Source organism: Equus quagga, chromosome 18, assembly GCF_021613505.1.
Source record: "Equus quagga isolate Etosha38 chromosome 18, UCLA_HA_Equagga_1.0, whole genome shotgun sequence".
In the NCBI taxonomy this organism is placed as follows: Eukaryota; Metazoa; Chordata; class Mammalia; order Perissodactyla; family Equidae; genus Equus; species Equus quagga.
Window position 1 is genome coordinate 33,986,410 of NC_060284.1, and position 18,545 is coordinate 34,004,954.

At 44.6% G+C, this 18,545-nt stretch overlaps 1 protein-coding gene across 3 annotated transcripts; it reads left to right on the forward strand.

The window, feature by feature from the left end:
• The first annotated feature begins 4,015 nt into the window (after positions 1–4,015).
• GPR88 (G protein-coupled receptor 88) lies at positions 4,016–9,620 on the forward strand. Of its 3 annotated transcripts, none has more exons than XM_046645123.1 (2): positions 4,016–6,119; positions 6,282–9,620. In XM_046645123.1, exon 2 carries the CDS (start codon positions 6,540–6,542, stop codon positions 7,692–7,694), a length of 1,155 nt encoding a protein of 384 aa, XP_046501079.1. In that variant the 5' UTR covers positions 4,016–6,119; positions 6,282–6,539; the 3' UTR covers positions 7,695–9,620. The 3 variants fall into 3 exon arrangements, with proteins under 3 accessions (XP_046501079.1, XP_046501078.1, XP_046501080.1); XM_046645122.1 differs by having other exon boundaries at positions 6,471–9,620; XM_046645124.1 differs by having other exon boundaries at positions 4,016–6,066; positions 6,471–9,620.
• Positions 9,621–18,545: the final 8,925 nt, after the last annotated feature.

An 18,545-nucleotide genomic window follows, 5' to 3' on the forward strand; every position in this document is an offset into this window, starting at 1 on the left:
TATGGTTCAAGGCATAGATCCATCACTGTATGGGTGACATTGGGTAAGTCATTCACTGTCTTGGGGTTTCAATTTTCTTTTCTGTAAAATGAGATTGGATGACGTCAATGGTTCTTAACTTTTTTGAGATTATAGACTCCTTTCAGAAGCTAACAAAATTCTTTAATCTTTTCTCCAGACAATGCACAAATACACAATAGATTTTTGCACACAAATTTAGGCAGGGTCACAATTTCCTTAAACGCTTCCAGGGACTTCCTGTGGCAGTGACTCTCAGAGCTGGAGAATTGGTTTATCTAAATTTATGTTTCGTAAGCCCCCCCCCACCATTATTCAGATTTATTCCATTGAAGGGTGTGTCCCTTTACATCCTCTACTCCCGGTCCCCTGCTGGGAGTCACCACGGTCACTAATATGTGTGGCACACTTATTGTATGCTGGCCACTTTGTGAAGCTGTTTGCATAAGTTTAATCATTATAAGACCCCCTCAGAGGCAGGTGACCTCTTCATTTTACAAATGAGAAAACAGGTTTGTAAAGGTGAAATGACCTGCCTGAGGTCATATGCTAATACAAATAGGCCCTGGATTTGAGCCTGAGGTCTTAACCGCTCTGGTAGGGCTTCTCAGTCTGGGCACCACTGACGTCTTGTGCTGGGTAGTTCTTGGTTGTGGGGTCTGTCCTGTGCATGTTTAGCAGCTCCCTGGCCTCTACCCATTAGATGCCAATAACACCCCCCACTTAAGTTGTGACAACCAAAAATGCCGCCAGACATTGCTAAATGTACCTGGGGGGCAAAACAGCCCCCACTTGAGAATCACGCCCCATGGTCCACTCCCCTGACAGCACTACTGTAATGAGTCGCTGTCGCTGAGGCAAGGCCGGGGAATCCCTCGCGTCTGATAGGGCAGGAGAAAGGTTGGGAGCCATCATTACAAGGTCTCATGTACCCCAGGTAAAGGGCTTCAGGAAAGAACAAACTACAGGTCATTTCCAGCTCCATCATTCTCTAAATTCATAATTGCTAAAACCTCTACCACTGAGCTTTAAATGCTCACATGCAGTCGAATTACTCCTAAATTTGGCTATAAAACAACATAGTGCTGTTGTTCTTTTGAAAAACCTCGTCCACGGTCCAAACAGGCCCATACCAACAGGTTTCTCAGTTGTGTTACTTCTGAGAGACCAAGATCTCAGGAAATACAGCTGGGATTTGAAATGGGATTTGAGACAGTCTCGTGTGCTTGGTGAGGTTGCTCTGCGGCTTGGCTAACAGCAGACAGGAAGGGCGACAGGAAGCGAGCAATTTTTTACTGCTGCCACTCACCCTTTGGTTTCCCAAGGATGTGAGACAGTCGCTTGACTGTGTTTGGTGGATTATGAAATTGAGTACTAGGAAAGTCCACACTGGATCCTCTCAGGGATGTGTGTGTGTGTCGGGGGGGCTTGTTATCTATTTAAAAATAATTTCTCCTTTCTCCTGCCCTTCCTGCATTTTAGCAGGGCATGCAAGCAGTCAGCCAGAGTGGCCTCAGCTTCTCTTGCAGTAAGGAGCAGCCATGTGACTGAAGTTTTGAGTGTGTGAGGTGTGTGCAGAAGTGATAAGTGAAATTTTCAGTTCACATCCTTAAAAAGGAAGCTGGTTGCCCCTCTTTCTTTTTTCCCCACCTCTGCCAGCTGGAATGTGAACGAAGTAGTGGTGAAACAATGTCGGCCACATAGACAAATATAACATCCTAGGGCAGTGGTTCTCGAACTTTAGGATGCATTAGAGTCACCCGGAGGGCTAGTTAAAACACAGCTCACTGGGCCCCATCACCAGAAATTCTGATTCATTGGGTCTGAATAATGTCTAACAAGTTTCCAAATGATGCTGCTGCTGCTGGTCAGAGACCACACTTTGAATACTATTGTCCTAAGGGACGGTGGAACACTAAGAAGGTACCTTGGTTTCTGGATTACCTTGTGGAGTAGATCTGCCTTCCACCTGGACTGCTTGTTCACCTCCATGAGAAAGAAATCAATTATTTATTTTTTTGAACATCTATCATTTTGCATCTCCTTGTTACATCAGCTTAATCCATAGTGGCTCATCCATGTCAAGGAAATTAAACTTTACTAAGGGAGGCAGTACAGTGTAGTGGTTGAGTATGGGGTAATGGGTTTGAATCCTAGTTACGCCTAGCTGTATGATCTTGGGCAGGTTGTTTAACCTCTTTGTGACTCAGTTTTCTCATCTTTTAAATGGAGCCAAGGGGACAAGGTCACTTAGAGCTCACATCCCCTTTCTATACCATGTTCACTATCAGGACCCCAGAATTCCCTGCTCAGTGGCCATGAACACACTTCCATGATCTGCATGGATCTCTTCTCTGGCTTTGTCCTTCTGATGGCTGACTATGCCTTCTAGGTACCACCCCAGGTCTGAGATGTTACCAAGGGGTGGCTGCGTGACAGGGGGGTAGATGACACTTGGATGGGCAGGCTGGAGTGTCCTATGTTAAACATGAGGCCCCTCTGGCATGTGATGAGAGAGCAGAGTGTAGGGAGATGGACTGTGGGCCAGAGGCAAGCTCCCCGAGTTGTCACATTCCTGTGGCATGAAACAATCTAGGAATCTGAGAATTCTAAACTGGAACCCAGCCTTCTGGTTGTCATGAAAGTATATTTGTCAAGTTAGGAGAATAGAACATATTTTATTTAACAGTTTGATAGCTTGATTTATGATTTTAAAATATTAAGACATACGACCTGTAGACTTCCCTCTGGACTGCCTGGCCTACAAATTTAGGGCTGAGCCTGGCTACCTTGTAGGCCTGCCATGAGGACTGAATGAAACAGTAGATGAAAAATACTCAAAATAATGCTTGGTGCACATGGAATGTCCTCAGTGACATTACCAATGACGATGCTTATGATTCTCCTGAAGGCAGTAGGGACCTAATGAAAGATTTTAAGCATAATAGTAACATTTGCTCACTATTTTTTCAGACAAATATTAAGGGTCTATTATGTGTCCAGCATTGTTCTGGGAGCTGCCAATAATAGTAGTAATCAAAACAAACTCCTATTTCCAAGTAATGTACATTAGAGTGCAGAGAGGGGAAACAGATAAAAGTAAAAATATTTGACATGTCAAGTGATGTCTTTTGGTTTTAGAAAGATCATTTTGGCTGGAGCGAGATAAGATTGCTATTTTAGTAGAGGTCAGTTGGGAGCTTGTTGGGATAATTTAGACAAGAGATGATGGTTGTCTGATGCTGACAGCAGCAGAGTCAATAGAGATAAGTATACAGATTTAAAAAACATTAATGTGGTGGAATGATGACACCTGGTGACTGGTGGCTATAGGGAGTTAGTGAGAAAAGAAGGAATCAGGCATGACAGCTGGGATTCTGACTCAGGCACCAGGAAATGATAATGCCAGTCGGTCACTGAGATTTGGAACGTAGGAGAAGGAGGCACTGGTTTGGAAAGAAGATGAGGAGATTGGTTTTGGACATTTAGGGTTTGAGATGCCCACAGAACACCAAAGTGGAGATGTCCAGTAGGCAATTTTATATATGGGTGGACCTTTGGCCAGTTGGAAAGTGTCTCGGGGGTAACTGCCAAAAGCAGCATGGGGTGGGCATTCAGGGGGAGGAAAGGAAGTAGAAGCAGAAACTGGAGCAGTTCCTCCAGGAAAGAGAGTGAACTACATGAGGCAGCTGGAGAAGGAGGGGAGGTGCGGGGAAAGTTTTTATTAGGTTGTGGTGAAATCAGCATTTTTGTAAGGCCAAGGGAGAGCAAGCAGTGGAGAGCAGAGCGACTGGAGATGCATCCGAAGGGGTGGTTGATGGAGCAAGTTCCTGATGGGGGAAGGAGGGAAGTGGTGCTAAGCAAAATCACTGTTTCACCATGGAAAAAAACAAATGAAATCATTTACACAGCCATCTATTCATTGATTTAACAAATATTTATTGAGTTTCTTCTACGTGCCAGGCACTCTTCTGGTGTTGGGAGCAAGATAGAAAAACCCTTACCCTATATTATGTAAGTTCAGTAGCTTAAAACAAAAACACAATTAAATCCTAAACAAAAACAAACCAAAACCAAACAAAAATTTGGCCGCTGCCAGGCCAAGGCTAAAGAGGGCATGGTCTTGGCAGGAGTGTGTGTGACTACAAGGCACTGGGGTCCCTCAGCAGGGACTCTGCTCTTTCCTACAGGCAACACACAAGGCGGCAGCTGGAACCAAGGACCTGGAACTCGAATACCTCCTGATGTGAGAGGAAAATTTTTATTTTAACAAGTTTTAACTACAAATCATTAAAGGAATCTCTTGCAGCCTTGCTGTGCTTGATGGATTCAAAGCCTCAGTACAGATAAATGACAGCAGGCAAAGGACGATGGCAATTCTCCTTAACATCAATAAACTTGCTATCTGACCCTCAGTCCTCCGAAGAGCAAATTTCTGGTTCTTCCTTTTCATGTCCCAACTCGACTAATTCTGTTTAGATACTGCCTAAGTGGACCTTAGTCCAGCAAGTGATGCTTAGCCCTACCTCCAGTAGAGGTCTTCACGGTCATTAACAAAAACTATTTTTGAAAGAGAGAGAGGAAAGCAGAGGACGTGCATTTTGCACTTCATCCTGAGATGTCACCCTTAGGGACAGACTGGACAGGACTCCCGCCATATGACCCAGGACTACATTACACATTAGATAGTGTAGGTATATTCAAGGGGCAGCACTCGGGAAGAGAAATGTTACATTTATGTGTGGGGATGCATAGACAGCTTGAACAGAAAGGGCCTTGGATGTCACTGAGTGGAAACTTCTTATTTGACAAGATGAGAATGATCCATCATAAGGCCAGTTGGTGGATGCTCAGCTGAGAACCCAAGTGTCCTGAAACCCCACCTAGCATTCTTCCCTTTATGCCCTGTTACCATACCATATTGAGTTAACATTTCAAAGAACTGATTTTTCTAGTGAAAAATGATTTATTGGGGAGGTGACTTTATGAAAAGTTTCCCATGTGGAATGGACAAATGAATGCTTGCACCAAAGCAGATTCCAACATTAGACTGCAAATTGCTATCTAAGAAAGACCACAAGATCGAGTTCTGAAGGGAAGAGCTATCTTTGTTGTTTACACTGTGGATAATGCATGTCCTTTGCTTCCTTCCTGACACTCGCTTTTCACATTCTGACCATTTCGTTTGTACCCTCTGACCATTTCATTACTGAAACACAAGCCAAACTCTGGAAAGGAGTTTGGTGATAAGAAAAAATAGAAATTATGATTTAAATTGAGATTTGGGGATTTTCTGTGGATAATTACTCATGTCCCACCTTACCAAAAAAAAGATGAATATCAATTAGAATATAAATTAATTCTCTCTGAAAATGTGGGATGAAAGAGATCAGTCCGGGGTATTGGGAGCATATCATCCCTCAGAAAAATCTTGCCCCCAGAATGCATTTGACTGGAATGAAATACATTGGGACTATATTAAATTTTATTCTAATGTTGATAGGAGGAAAAAAAGGAAGGAAAGAAAAATGAAGCAGGGTGAAAATAAGGTGATTGAAAGAAAGAGAAAAAGAGGAGAGAGAAACTTGTTAATTACAGGATTTTCTGAGCAAGATATTTTTCTTCCTTTCACAAGTTAGAAGCTATTGAATAATTCATGCCAAGCCTGGAAAGGCTGCCTTTTCCCTGGGTGATGTATAACTGAGCAGGAGAGAGCTTCGAGTGGGTTCACCACATCAGCCACCACTCTTGCTTCTGAGCACAGGGTGCTCTCCTCTGGAGCTCAGCTTCTGCTTTTGCAGCCGAGCATCCTTGCTGCTGCTGCTGCCTGCCTGCCTGCCTGCCTGCCCACCCGTCTGGGGCTTGCAGCCCGCCACTTTACTTTCCCCAGCCTTGCTGCCAGCTGAGAAGTCTCCCTGCAGCTGCTGGTTTGTGCCTAGGACCATGTGTGCTGATGCTGCTGGGGAGAAGCAGGCACTTGCTCCTGGCACCGATCCCAGCTGAGTTTCTCCTGTTGATTTCGGGACCACTGATGCTGCTGCTGAGGAGGTATTTCCTGGCATCCCACCCTCTGCTACCGCCAGCTACGGACCAGCCCCAAAGTAAGGTTCCCCCAACCCCTTTCCCCTGGGATTTTTCCCAAGTGGGACATCTCTGCTTTTTCCTGGAAACTAGGGGCTCCATCTGGCAATATTTCAACTGTGTGTATATTTGTGTGTGTCGGGGGAGAAGAGGAGACTGTTCTTGACATTGCTCTGTCCTAGGGCTTCCTTGGTGCCTGCTGAAGGCAAAGAGGCCTTTCCCCTGGCACTAGAGACATTTCCGAGGCAAGCACCTGTCATCTGCCACCCCCGTTGTTCTCCTCGAGCTCCCTCTCCCCCCTCCCCCAGCCCATTATTCTACTTTTGTGTCGGTGGCAGAAGGCTGAAGGGATGTCTTTGCCCTCTTTGCAGGCGGGTGTCAGGATGGGCCGCGCTGCGAGAAGCCGTCGCTAGCGAGCGAGGTGTGAAGAGTTGGCCAGAATGACCAACTCCTCCTCCACGTCCACCTCCTCCACCACCGGGGGATCGCTGCTGCTGCTTTGCGAGGAAGAGGAGTCGTGGGCGGGCCGGCGCATTCCCGTGTCCCTCCTGTACTCGGGTCTGGCCATCGGGGGCACGCTGGCCAACGGCATGGTCATCTATCTAGTGTCGTCCTTCCGAAAGCTGCAGACCACCAGCAACGCCTTTATTGTGAACGGCTGCGCCGCCGACCTCAGCGTCTGCGCCCTTTGGATGCCGCAGGAGGCGGTGCTCGGGCTCCTGCCTGCCGGCTCCGCGGAGCCCCCCGGGGACTGGGACGGCGCGGGGGGCAGCTATCGCCTCCTGCGCGGCGGGCTGCTAGGCCTTGGGCTCACCGTGTCCCTCCTGTCCCACTGCCTGGTGGCTCTGAACCGCTACCTGCTCATCACCCGGGCGCCCGCCACCTACCAGGCGCTGTACCAGCGGCGCCACACGGCGGGCATGCTGGCGCTGTCCTGGGCGCTCGCCTTGGGCCTCGTGCTGCTGCTCCCGCCCTGGGCCCCGCGCCCCGGCGCCGCGCCCCCGCGCGTCCACTACCCGGCGCTGCTGGCAGCCGCGGCGCTGCTGGCGCAGACGGCGCTGCTGCTGCACTGCTACCTGGGCATCGTGCGCCGCGTGCGCGTCAGTGTCAAGCGGGTCAGCGTCCTCAACTTCCACCTGCTGCACCAGCTGCCCGGCTGCGCCGCCGCCGCCGCCGCCTTCCCCGGGGCTCCGCACGCGCCGGGCCCCGGGGGCGCGGCGCACCAGGCGCAGGCCCAGCCCCTGCCCCCCGCGCTGCACCCGCGGCGGGCGCAGCGGCGGCTCAGCGGCCTGTCGGTGCTGCTGCTCTGCTGCGTCTTCCTACTGGCCACGCAGCCGCTGGTGTGGGTGAGTCTGGCCAGCGGCTTCTCCCTGCCTGTGCCCTGGGGCGTGCAGGCGGCCAGCTGGCTCCTGTGCTGCGCCCTGTCGGCGCTCAACCCGCTGCTCTACACGTGGAGGAATGAGGAATTCCGCCGCTCCGTGCGCTCTGTCCTGCCCGGCGTCGGTGACGCGGCGGCCGCCGCCGCTGCCGCCACTGCTGTGCCCGCCGTGTCCCAGGCGCAACTGGGCACCCGCGCCGCCGGCCAGCACTGGTGACCCAGCCAGGGCCCGAGGGAAGCGGAGGTTCCGGCTTCAGCGTCCTTGGTCACCTCGCCTCCAGCCCTGGCGGAGCATTCCCTGCCCAAACGAAGACTCCTGCGGCGGAGACCGGGAAATTGGTGCGAAGATTTCGCCTTCGACCCCATGGGATGCCTGAACCAAGGTCTCTCCCTAAATGGGGTCCTTGAAGTCATTTTTGGCCGGTTGACTTTTACCTTTTGTTTCTGTGTTTTAGAGAAACCCTAAAGTCAAAACACCGGTCAAATCCTAAAGTCAAACTTCAAGAACTTGCCAACTGACACAAAAAAACCCGGTTAATTTATTTCAACTCTGTTTTTGAAAGAGCTTTGATAACGTATTACCATTCTCACCTTCATCGTCTTATGATATATATGAAGCGCCTTGAGTGTGCATGAGCCAAAAGAAATACTATTGATGAAAGAAATAATATTTAAGTATTTTAGAAAGTAACCTATCTTTGATGATGCTTCTGTTATAATTAGCTTTTGTATATTAACCTAAAGAATGAAGCCACAGATGTGCGCACCAGTATGAGTTGCCATTAAGACCTCAAGCCCCTTATTCTTAAAAGGGTGTTGATAAAGTAAAATCATTCCCGAATGAGATAGAACCTTAGCCAGTGGGGGGGGGGGGGGGGGGGGGGGAACCAGATTTATTATTTTACACTCCTTTTTGCACTTCTAAGACTGAAAATTGGCATTGAGTGTTAAAATGAAAAATTTCCATTGTGGTGATTGATGGTCTGAGCCAGCAATGGAACTTTGAAAACAAATAGGAGGGTTATCTATTTTAGGTACCAGTTTCACGTTTTATATAGCATGCCAACTTGTTGCTACCCTCATTTTGTAATCAATTTACTTGCCTTATGAGTGCGATCATAGCTTTGAACATTCTGTACTATATTGGTTGCTAAGAAGAATAAATCCTTCTGTTTTCTCTTTAACATTTAAAATATCTCAATGCACATGATATAATTAAACACTAACGATACCATGACTGCATAGCTACTATTAGCTGCTATTGCATGCTCCTAGATGCTAGAACTTACTGGGCATGTGGTATACTAAAGCAATACCCATTAGACAAGGGCGTTTTACTTCTTCCAGACACCAGAAGAAGTGGCCTGCAATTATTTGAAAAGAGACACAGAGACACCTCTGGCTACCTAGAGTTCTTCTTGTCTTGACCCAATTTATGAGAAAACTCCCAGTTGGGACTTTATCTTGCAAATGGAGCCACAGTCAAGATGGATCAATAATATTGTTTGGCTCTGCAAAGCCATCTGTGCTCTTTTAGGGTTTAGACAAGCCACATGTTAGAAAGCAACACTGTTTTTTATGTAGTTCGTATATATTACCGTGACACAACATTAATATGGTGTCTGTTAAAAGAGGTGTAACAAACTTGGTTATATATATCTAACAGTTCAAATGGGAGTCTGTTCTAAAATGTCTGATTTGAGGTTTGTCCTTTCTGTCTTTGGTTTACTCAATTTATTTAGAAATATTTGAAATACACAATCGTGTGAAATCACTTTATAAATTAAGATGGGAAGAAAGTAATTTTCAATAATCATCTATCATCAGTGTGATTGCTAACTACATCAAATCTTGCTAACCACCCAGCCTCAATTAACTGTGTAATTGCTTTGTTGCCCTCCTGGACCTTGTAGGCCAGGAGAGTGGCAACACTTATGCATTTGAATAATTATGGAAGCTGCAGGAAACTTCAACATGTTTGTAGTAAAACAAAACAAAGCAAATATGTTCATCACAAGTAATGGATCAGCAGTCATTTTATTAATCTATCCCCTTTGCGCATGCATAATTTCTCTCTTACTAGGGTTTCATCTGTTCCCATTTTCCTTGATTCAAATATTTAATTAAAGTTCAGACAACCATTCTTCTGAGTGTTTTTCTTCCGTCTCTGGCCTTTGTGCATACCTCTTTGAGAACACTATAACGAAGACACTGTGTTCCAAAGCGCTAGTGATGAAAGTAACTTCTTTCTTCTGGCTTTGTTTAATTTCATTTTTGGTTTCTAAAATTATTTCTATGTTGTATATTTAAATAGGGTCCATATGCCAGCATTAAAAAGAAATAGGGACAATTTCCTTTCTGTAAGCATAATTAATTGGGGAATAAGGTGCAACAACAACAGAGAGCTGAGGAGTTTCCTTTTTTGGGGTGGGGAGATGCTGGGGCTCTTTTCTAAATGTCTATCAAAAAGGTCTTGTAATTAGACCTTTATCCTTGTTTCTCATTGTGGATGCTGCAAACGATTCATCCTGTCGTTCCTATAAACATTTGCCACATGTGTAAACTTAGTTTTTCAAGTACCTGATTTCTTGCAATGTTTCTGGCTGACACGGAGAACCATCTTATGCTGGCTCAGTGCCACGTGGGAGACCTACTTTAGGTTATATTTACTGGTAATTAACTCCACAGGAATGATTCACTTTTAATTTCGAATTAGCAATGATGCGTCTAAAAATGCCTTACGAGGGCACTAGCTGGGAGTGCTGGAGTTAGTGCTTCTACAAATTAAGTTAATGGAGATTGTGTTCTTATTTAAATGAAACCACATATTATCCACTCAGGGATAAAAAAAACCTTAATTGCTGTCGTGGGCTGCCCTACATTGCCTTTTCTACTTTTTTTCTTTAGGCATATGCCTTTAAAACATGCCCCATCCCCCCCTTACACTTTAATGGCTAAATTCTAGGATGTAATAGGTATTGTTCCTAGCACTCCTCTCCTTCCAAAATGCAGTATGGGCATAAACAAGAATTCTGTTTTGTACAGAGGCCTCCATAGCTGGTTTTTGTTTTAAACACTTTAGGGAGATTTCCAAGGTCAGACAAGTTCCCTTGTGTCTGAGAATTAGGGAGAAAGATTTCTTTCGTGGAGGTATTGTTCTTTTTAGGAGGACCCGGTGGGAGGATGGGGTGGAGCAGAGGAAGGGGCTAGAGACTTACTTTAATACTCTGATAGAGATAGCCCTTGAAGAGATCTGCTTACCAGGGGAATGTTGGTCTGCTTTGGCCTTGTGATTCAGCGCAACCCTGTTCTTCTGATGACAACTGTACTGGCCAACATCGTTGTCTGAAGTGTAGCTTTTGTTCTGTTCTCCCAGGAACTCAAACAGTGCTCGTCTGGCTCGTTAGCAGTCCTGTGAACTAACCTGACTACGGGCATCAATGACACAAATTAAAATTCAAGAACACTGAGAAATACCATGGCTGTCCTTCACTTTTAGCCGTTTTTTAATGTTTGTGTGTTGTACGGCAAGAATGGAGCTCCAGATGGGAAGTCTTGTTCTGTAGAACAAGGAGGGGGCCTTTCTTTCCACTACTACTCTCCCTTTCAGCTTTTTTTTTTTTTTTGAGGAAGATTAGCCCTGAGCTAACATCTGCTGCCAATCTTCCTCTTTTTGCTGAGGAAGACTGGCCCTGAGCTAACATCCGTGCCCATCTTCCTCTACTTTATATGTGGGATGCCTACCACAGGATGCAGGATGGCTTGCCAAGTGGTGCCATGTCTGCACCCAGGATCCAAAACAGCCAGTCCCAGGCCGCCGAAGCAGAATGTGTGAACTTAACCGCTGTGCCACTGAGCCGGCCCCCTTTTCAGCTCTTTGAGGGGCCTTACATACACGTGTGTAGACTCAAACCCCGGGTCCAAGTTCTGCTCACATCTCGCTCTCAGCCAGCCACCTTGCCCACCTCTAGGAACTAGCAGCAAACACACAGAGGTCAGAGTATGGCCTGGAAGTGGCCTCAAGCCATTTGGGCAGGGAATTCCTAGGTTCCAGGTACCAGTGCCTATTGAGGGAGGCATAAGCTCCAGGTGGGCACATTTCCTTGGGACTCCTCTCCCTGTGGGAGGGGGAGTGGCCAGAGGAGGGTGGGAGCAGGCCCTTTAAAGCATGAGACCCAGGTTGAGATCCCAGTGTCTCGCATCGGGCCAGACCACTTTCACGCAGGTCCTTCTCAGGCATCCTTTCTTAGCTCCTCCCACCTGCAGGGACTCCTTAAACAGGTGCCACACATAGGGTTTCCCCAGATACTGAGTCCCATCAGGCCTAATGCAACAGGTAAGGAGGACGGTGAGGAGGGAGTGGGAAGGGTGTGGATGAAACAAGGTAGGTCAGAGGTTGAAGGTTGTTGAAGGAGAGTGGTGATGGGTACATGGGATGTATGGCCCAGTTCTCTTTACTGGTGTGTATCTTTGAGAATCTTCATGATGAAAAGTTAAAAAAAAAGTGAAGCCACACTGAGGGGGGAAAAAAAAGAAAGGAAGAAAGGAAGGAAGAAAAAAAGCAAATAAAGGAAAGTAATCAACGTGCCTTAAGTCATGCAGCAATTAAAGTTCACGCTGCTGTTAAATGGAGGAGCTGGGATTTTGTCTGACTTTAGAGCGTGAGGTGGAAACGACCATGCTGTAGGATAAAATCGGTATTTTTTAGTTGCGTGGAATTCCCTTTAGAAGGTGACCATTCTCAGTTCCCTAATCTCTCTCCCCTACATGCATCTTTCGCTATAGCTTAGTTGGTCTGCACGCTGCCTTCTAAACATGGCCCATGTTCTGTGTCTGAGCCGTGTTCATTCAAGGACCTTCCTGGAGTGTCCTCGCATCTTATCGCCTGCCCAACCTCCATCTCTCCTTCCAGGAAGGCTCACTTAGTTTCTATCTCCTCATTAGAGCCCTTCCTCCCCGCAAACGTAAAGCTCTGCCTCCACGGAGCTCCTGCGCCACTCGATCTTACCGCATATTCTCTTCTTGTATTATCTCTGTCTTAACGTGTGCGTCAGCTTCAAAACTAGATAGGAAAGGTTTTTGGTTTATTTTTCAATCCTTTGATTTTTTTTTTATGTCAAATAATGTCTTTCTTTTAGTAGCCAGTTACCTGAAATATATTAGATAATTAATATATGTTTATAGTTAAAGAATGTAATTTTGAAAGAAAGAAGATTTGGTCTTTTCCCTTGCATGTTTATTTTTCTCTTAATGAAATAGACCCGAGAATAAATCCTACTTCCCAACTCGTATTTTGCCAGAGGATATCCCAGAATAATGATGTATGGGATTATGAGCCATGTGCATAAATCACATGCTGTCGTTGCTGTCATTTGGGGGAGATTTATGCTCCTGTTATCCAAGCTCTGTTCACACTAACAGAAGTAACAATAAGAAGTTTCAGTCCTAATTACTCCTTTAAATTCAAGGTCAAATTACTGCGTACGTGCAATTATTTCTCAGGGCCTTGCCTAGAAAAGCTGTGTATTTTTGATATGTAAAAGCATTAAACATTGCTAACTGATGGCCAGGTAGTTTGGGTAGAACCCTGAGAGAAATGTCTGTGGGAATGTCTTTACCTCTCCTTGTCAGTTCACCGGATGGTAGACCTGGAGATTATCCAGCCTAATTCCCTGCTGTTTTTGTTTGACAGAAAGTACTTTGATTTTTAATTTTTCTTGGTATTAACTAGGCCCATTTCCAATTTTTCTATTTTCGGGGAGTAGAAAATTATGTAGCATCCTTTGTATAGTAATGCTGTTACAGATACTCTGCTTTTAGCCAAATGAAAGTTCTGTGAGATATTGGCATGGTTGAATTCCTCTATTACTACAAAAATTTGTCCTTATGGAAATTTTATTTCTTGAAAATACAGTTTATTTTTTCCATCTGAAGATTAGTGTCTTTTTTCACAGAAAATTTGTAACATGCAGAATATAGAAGAAATTATATCATCCATATTTCCCCTTCCCAAAGATTGCCACTCTTAACATTTCACTGTACTCATCGCCTCCTTTTTTCTCTCTTCCTATATATATTGAATTCTACATAATTATAGCATAAATTATATACTGTCGTATATTTTTATGTGTGTGTGTGTGTGTGTGTTTGTACAGTTATCTATACAAAAAAAAGGATAAGCAGAAGAAAAATGTTATAAAGAGAGGCCTAGAGACAGACAGTATTTGCTGCTAGAGCTTTTAGGATATGTTTAACTATAAGTAACTGAGTATTTAACTAAAAATGCCTTAAACAACGATGACGTTTAATCATCACACAAATGAGAAGTCTGCAGGTAGGTGCTTCCAGAATTGTTCAGCAGCATCAGGATGTCATCAAGCACCCAGTTACTTTGTATCCTTCTGCTCCCCCAACCTCAAGGTTGTTGCTTCACAGATCCAAGATGACTGCTCTGATCACACGACAGCACCCAAAACAGAAGAGAGGGAAAAAGCCTCTCTTTGCTTGTCTCTGTTTTTCATAAGAGAGGAAACTCAAAGAAGCTTCCCCAAAAGACTTCTCTCATCTCATTGGCCAGAGTAGGTCACACGACCACCCCTAAAGGAGCTGGGCTGTGAATATCTGGCATTAAAAACGTTATCATGAGAAATCTATTCAGTGCTTGTCAACATAAATGATTTATGGTTTGCCATTTGTGCTGCTCTCTGTCTACCCAGTGGAGTTTGTCTCTTTTTCAGAACTTACAGCTGGCCTGCAGGTTAAAATAAGTAGGCCCTTGTGCAATTTCCAGTGTCTTGAAGTTGTTTATTTTAAGTCTGTTGCGTTAAAATAGGATCTTCCCTGGCCCCTATTACTTAGTTTTTGATAGTGAACAGATGGAGCATGTGGAAAACTGCAACCAGCCAGGCCTCTTTCTGCTTCTACCCTTCTCATAGCTGTGTTCTGACTGATTGCAGAAAGAGAGCTCCTGCTGGGGGTGGAGCAGGCGGAAGCGGAGAGCAGCTCTGGGGCTCCCTCAGACGTCAGCACTCATGCAGGACGGTTGTTTCCAGGTTATGGTCAGAACAAATTGGGGTGGCCAGTGAATGGCACTCCTTTTCACTTTCTGAGTTTTGAATCATGTGATAAAGAAGAACATGTAGTGTGCAAATGGTGAAGCACAATATCACCTCTGTATTGATAAAGGTGAGGTTAGAGGATGTAACTTAGGGTGAATGTCAAAATGGGCTTCCTAACTCCCTCCCTACCAGTCCAGTCCTTCGAATAAGCAGGTCAACTAGCTCTCATTGATCCAGGAAGAAAGGGAAGGAGAATGAGATTGCATCTCTTGGGCTCGAGACCTTGTTAAATTAGTTCCACTCTAATATGCAACATGGCTGTGGCTATCGCCTATCCACCAGATAACTCGCTTCACCTCCAAAGGGTAGAATAAAAGATGGGGCAAGAGTCCAGGAGCGTCTATCAAAAATCCCTTCTCATGGAGACCAGATGAATGAGGAAAGGCATTCTCCTCTGAAAGTATAGACCCTGAGATACTGAACCAGGGCGCAGTCAGGAGGGACGGCCAGGCTGATGGTGTAGTCATTCAGATGAGCCCTGGGCCTGTTTTTCTACCCAGTTTTATCAATTAGAGAGAATGCCTCCCAGTTTCTGTAAACAGGTAAACTGCCAGTTGTGTCAGGGAGTGCCAGCCAGGCATCATTTAAACTAGACCCCAAATGCAAACCTAAGCTGTAAACAAGTGTAATCCAGCTCCGGGAAAGAATATTTTTGCCATATTCTGAAGTATGATTGAAGAAGGAGATGCTTGGTTTGCAGAAAAGAAGGCTATATGGAAAGATAAAGTTGTTTTTAAATATCTGAAAGGCCAGAATAAAATAAATGATAATAAAAAAATAATAAATGAAAAAATAAAAGCAGAATAATAATGCCAGCTTCCATTTATTGATAACATATTATGTCAGACGCTGTGCTATGCACTTCATACATGTTACTTTTCCTGATTTTTACAATGACCCAAAAGGCAGGTATTACGACTCCAGTTTTATAGCTGAAAATGCTGATCCTTTGAGAGGCAGACGTGCCGAAGTACACACAGCTGGCAAGGGAACTCAAGTCGGGCTGACTTCAAAGCCTGGACTTGTAAACACAACACCCAATTCAGGGGAGGGAGAAAACGTGTGTGAGGTGCGGTTCTAGAAGCAAAATTTGGCTCAGTGGGTGGGAGATAGATTTCAGTTTAATATGAAAAAGAACTCTGTCTCAATTATAAATGCTCAAAATAGTATGGGCTGTCTCAGGAAACTGTGACTTTCCTAACACTTGAGGAATTCAAGCAGGGTGTGGAGGACAAACTCTGGAAAGGATGTCTGTATTATGTGGGAAGTTTTATCAGATCAACTCTGAGATGCTTTTCAAGTCAAATTTCTAGGATTATATAATATTTCTTCTTCTGCATAGAAGTCACATGTTTCTTGCCCTGGGCTTATAATATTTCAAATGATTAGTCGGAAAGAACGTGTTTGGCAGAAACCTTACCCACACTGTCCAATAGAGAAACAAGCCTCGGTGACTAGGGATGTCCCTCCCTGGGCACAGGGACATGAATATTCCACATTGTTGGTGACTTTGTCCCATTTCTGCTGCTCTCTGTTCATCTCCTTTTTGTTCTCACCTTATTCCTAAACACTTTTAAGGAAAATAGGCTGGACGAAGTGCATTATCCTTAAAATTTCTCCAGCTAAATATTAGGGCCTTAGATACTATTTAATTCACGTAAGAACTTTTATAAGCACAACACTTTTAAATACTTTGTTGGGAGTTGAACAGATTTTAGAGAACAGCATTTGGATGAGAAATAAGCTATTGATGGCTCCTATGTAAGAGCTACCTTTGATGAAAATTCCTGGTTAAGTTTTCCTCACTTGACAAAGTCCCAAGTAGGTTTAACCCAAAATCCACTTGTATGTTCAGAAATGGCAGAGCACAGTGACAATCTGGCTCCTCCCAATGTTTCGACACAATGGGAGATAGATTGAAATACTAAAAATTGGGGCCGGTCCCCTGGCTGAGTGGTTAAGTTTGTGCGCTCTGCTTTGGCAGCCCAGGGATTTGCTGGTTCAGATCCTGGTCACGGGCATGGCACTGCTCATTAGGCCATGTTGAGGCGGTGACCCACATGCCACAACTAGAAGGACCCACAACTAAAATATACAACTATGTACTGGGGGGGATTTGGGGAGAAAAAGTAGAAAAAAAAAGATTGGCAACAGTTGTTAGCTCAGGTGCCAATCATAAAACAAAAAGAAATACTAAAAGTTACCAATACAAAGCTTAATACAGAGTCATTTTGAATTTGTTGGAGACCAATAATAGACTCTAGTGTATGTAAACCTGAAACCGTTAGACATGGAACTTTCCAATTTACTTGAACAAAATTTTAAAACTCTTCAATTTATAAGCATTGAAATGTCTGGTATTAGGATACGAAAATGATGCCACTGATCTTCTTGTTTTACTAGGAGTGAATATGGCTTTCTTTATTATTTTTATCATCGTTATTGTCATTATCATCATCATTGTCATCGTCATCGTGAGCGTCATTGAAAATTATTCACCAAAAGTTGAACGCACAGCATTGAGTTATACATATGTTAGATTCTGCTGTTTAACAAACTACCCCGAAACAGTGATTTAAAACAACAGTCATTGATCAGCTCACATTTCTGCAGGTTAGAAATTTGGATGGGGTCATTTGGGTGGGTCTTCCGCTGGTCTCAGCTGAACCCATCTTGAATCTTCAGTCAGCTGGTAGTATATTGTGCACACACCTGTCTGTGCTGCTGGCTGGGATGGCAGCTGGATGGCTGGGCCAGCCCAGGCTCATTCACACGATGGTGGTCTCAGAGTCACGTTTTTGCTTCTGCTATATTTGCTAATCTGTACTGATCAAAGCAAGCTATAGAACCAACCCAGAGTCAAGGGGTGGAGGAATATAGTCCATCTTTTGATGGGAATATCTTCAAAGTCACATTGCAAGAGTGTGGATACAGGGAGAGAAAGGATTTGTGGCCATTTTTGCAATGGACTGCAGTTATTAGCACATCATCTTTGTTCTTAAGGGTCTTAAAAATCTCATTATGGAGATAGAATAAATAACTAGCTGCCCTAAGTATACGTGCCCCAAAAAAGTAGAAAAGAGTAGTGAGAGATCAGTGAAGTCAGGATGGCTTCACCCAGGGTGTGGGATTTGGAAGAATGTAGGAGAGTGAAGGTCATTGCAAACACAGAGAAAGGCAGAAGCAAAGACATTGTGTTAGTTTTCTATGGTTGCCATAATAAATTACCAGAAACTTTGTGGCTAAAAATAACACAAATTTATTATTTTACACTTCTGTAGGTCAGAAGTTCGATACAGACTCACTAAGATAAAGTCAAAACGTTGGCAGGTTGGTTTCTTTCTGGAGGTTGTAAGGGAGAATCCATTTCCTGCTCATTTGAGTTGTTGGCAGAATTCAGCTCCTTGCACTTGTAGACTGAAGCACATGTTTTCTTGCTGGCTGTAAATTGACAATGACTCATTGCTTCCAGAGGCTGCCACTTTCCCCCACTCATGGTCTCCTTCCTCCATCTTCAAAACTATCAATGGTGGGTTGAATCCTCATATCACAACTCTCTCACCTATTTTTCTGCCCCCTTGCACTTTTTAAGGATTCATGAGATTGGATTGAGCCCACCCAGATAATCCAGGATAATTTACCCATCTCAAGGCCCTTAACTTTAACCTTAATACAAAGTCCCTTTTGTCATGTAGGCTAACATAGTCATAGGTTCCAAGGATTAAGACATGACATCTTTTGGGGAGCCATTATTCTGCCTACCACAGACGGAAGCAGAAGTCTACATGATGTGTTTGACTGCAAAGAAAAAAGTTAAAATAGGGAAAATGAGGTGGGAGGTAAGATTGTACAGATCCAACCACACTGCTTATACTTATCCTACTTTGGCGCCAGTTTTATGACTGGTCTCCTTAGGTCGATGCCTTCCTTGACTAAACATAAAGATCTTA

Bases quoted from the DNA above. Each gene is read 5' to 3' on its own strand.
- GPR88 (XM_046645123.1), top strand. From the start codon at position 6,540: ATGACCAACTCCTCCTCCACGTCCACCTCCTCCACCACCGGGGGATCG.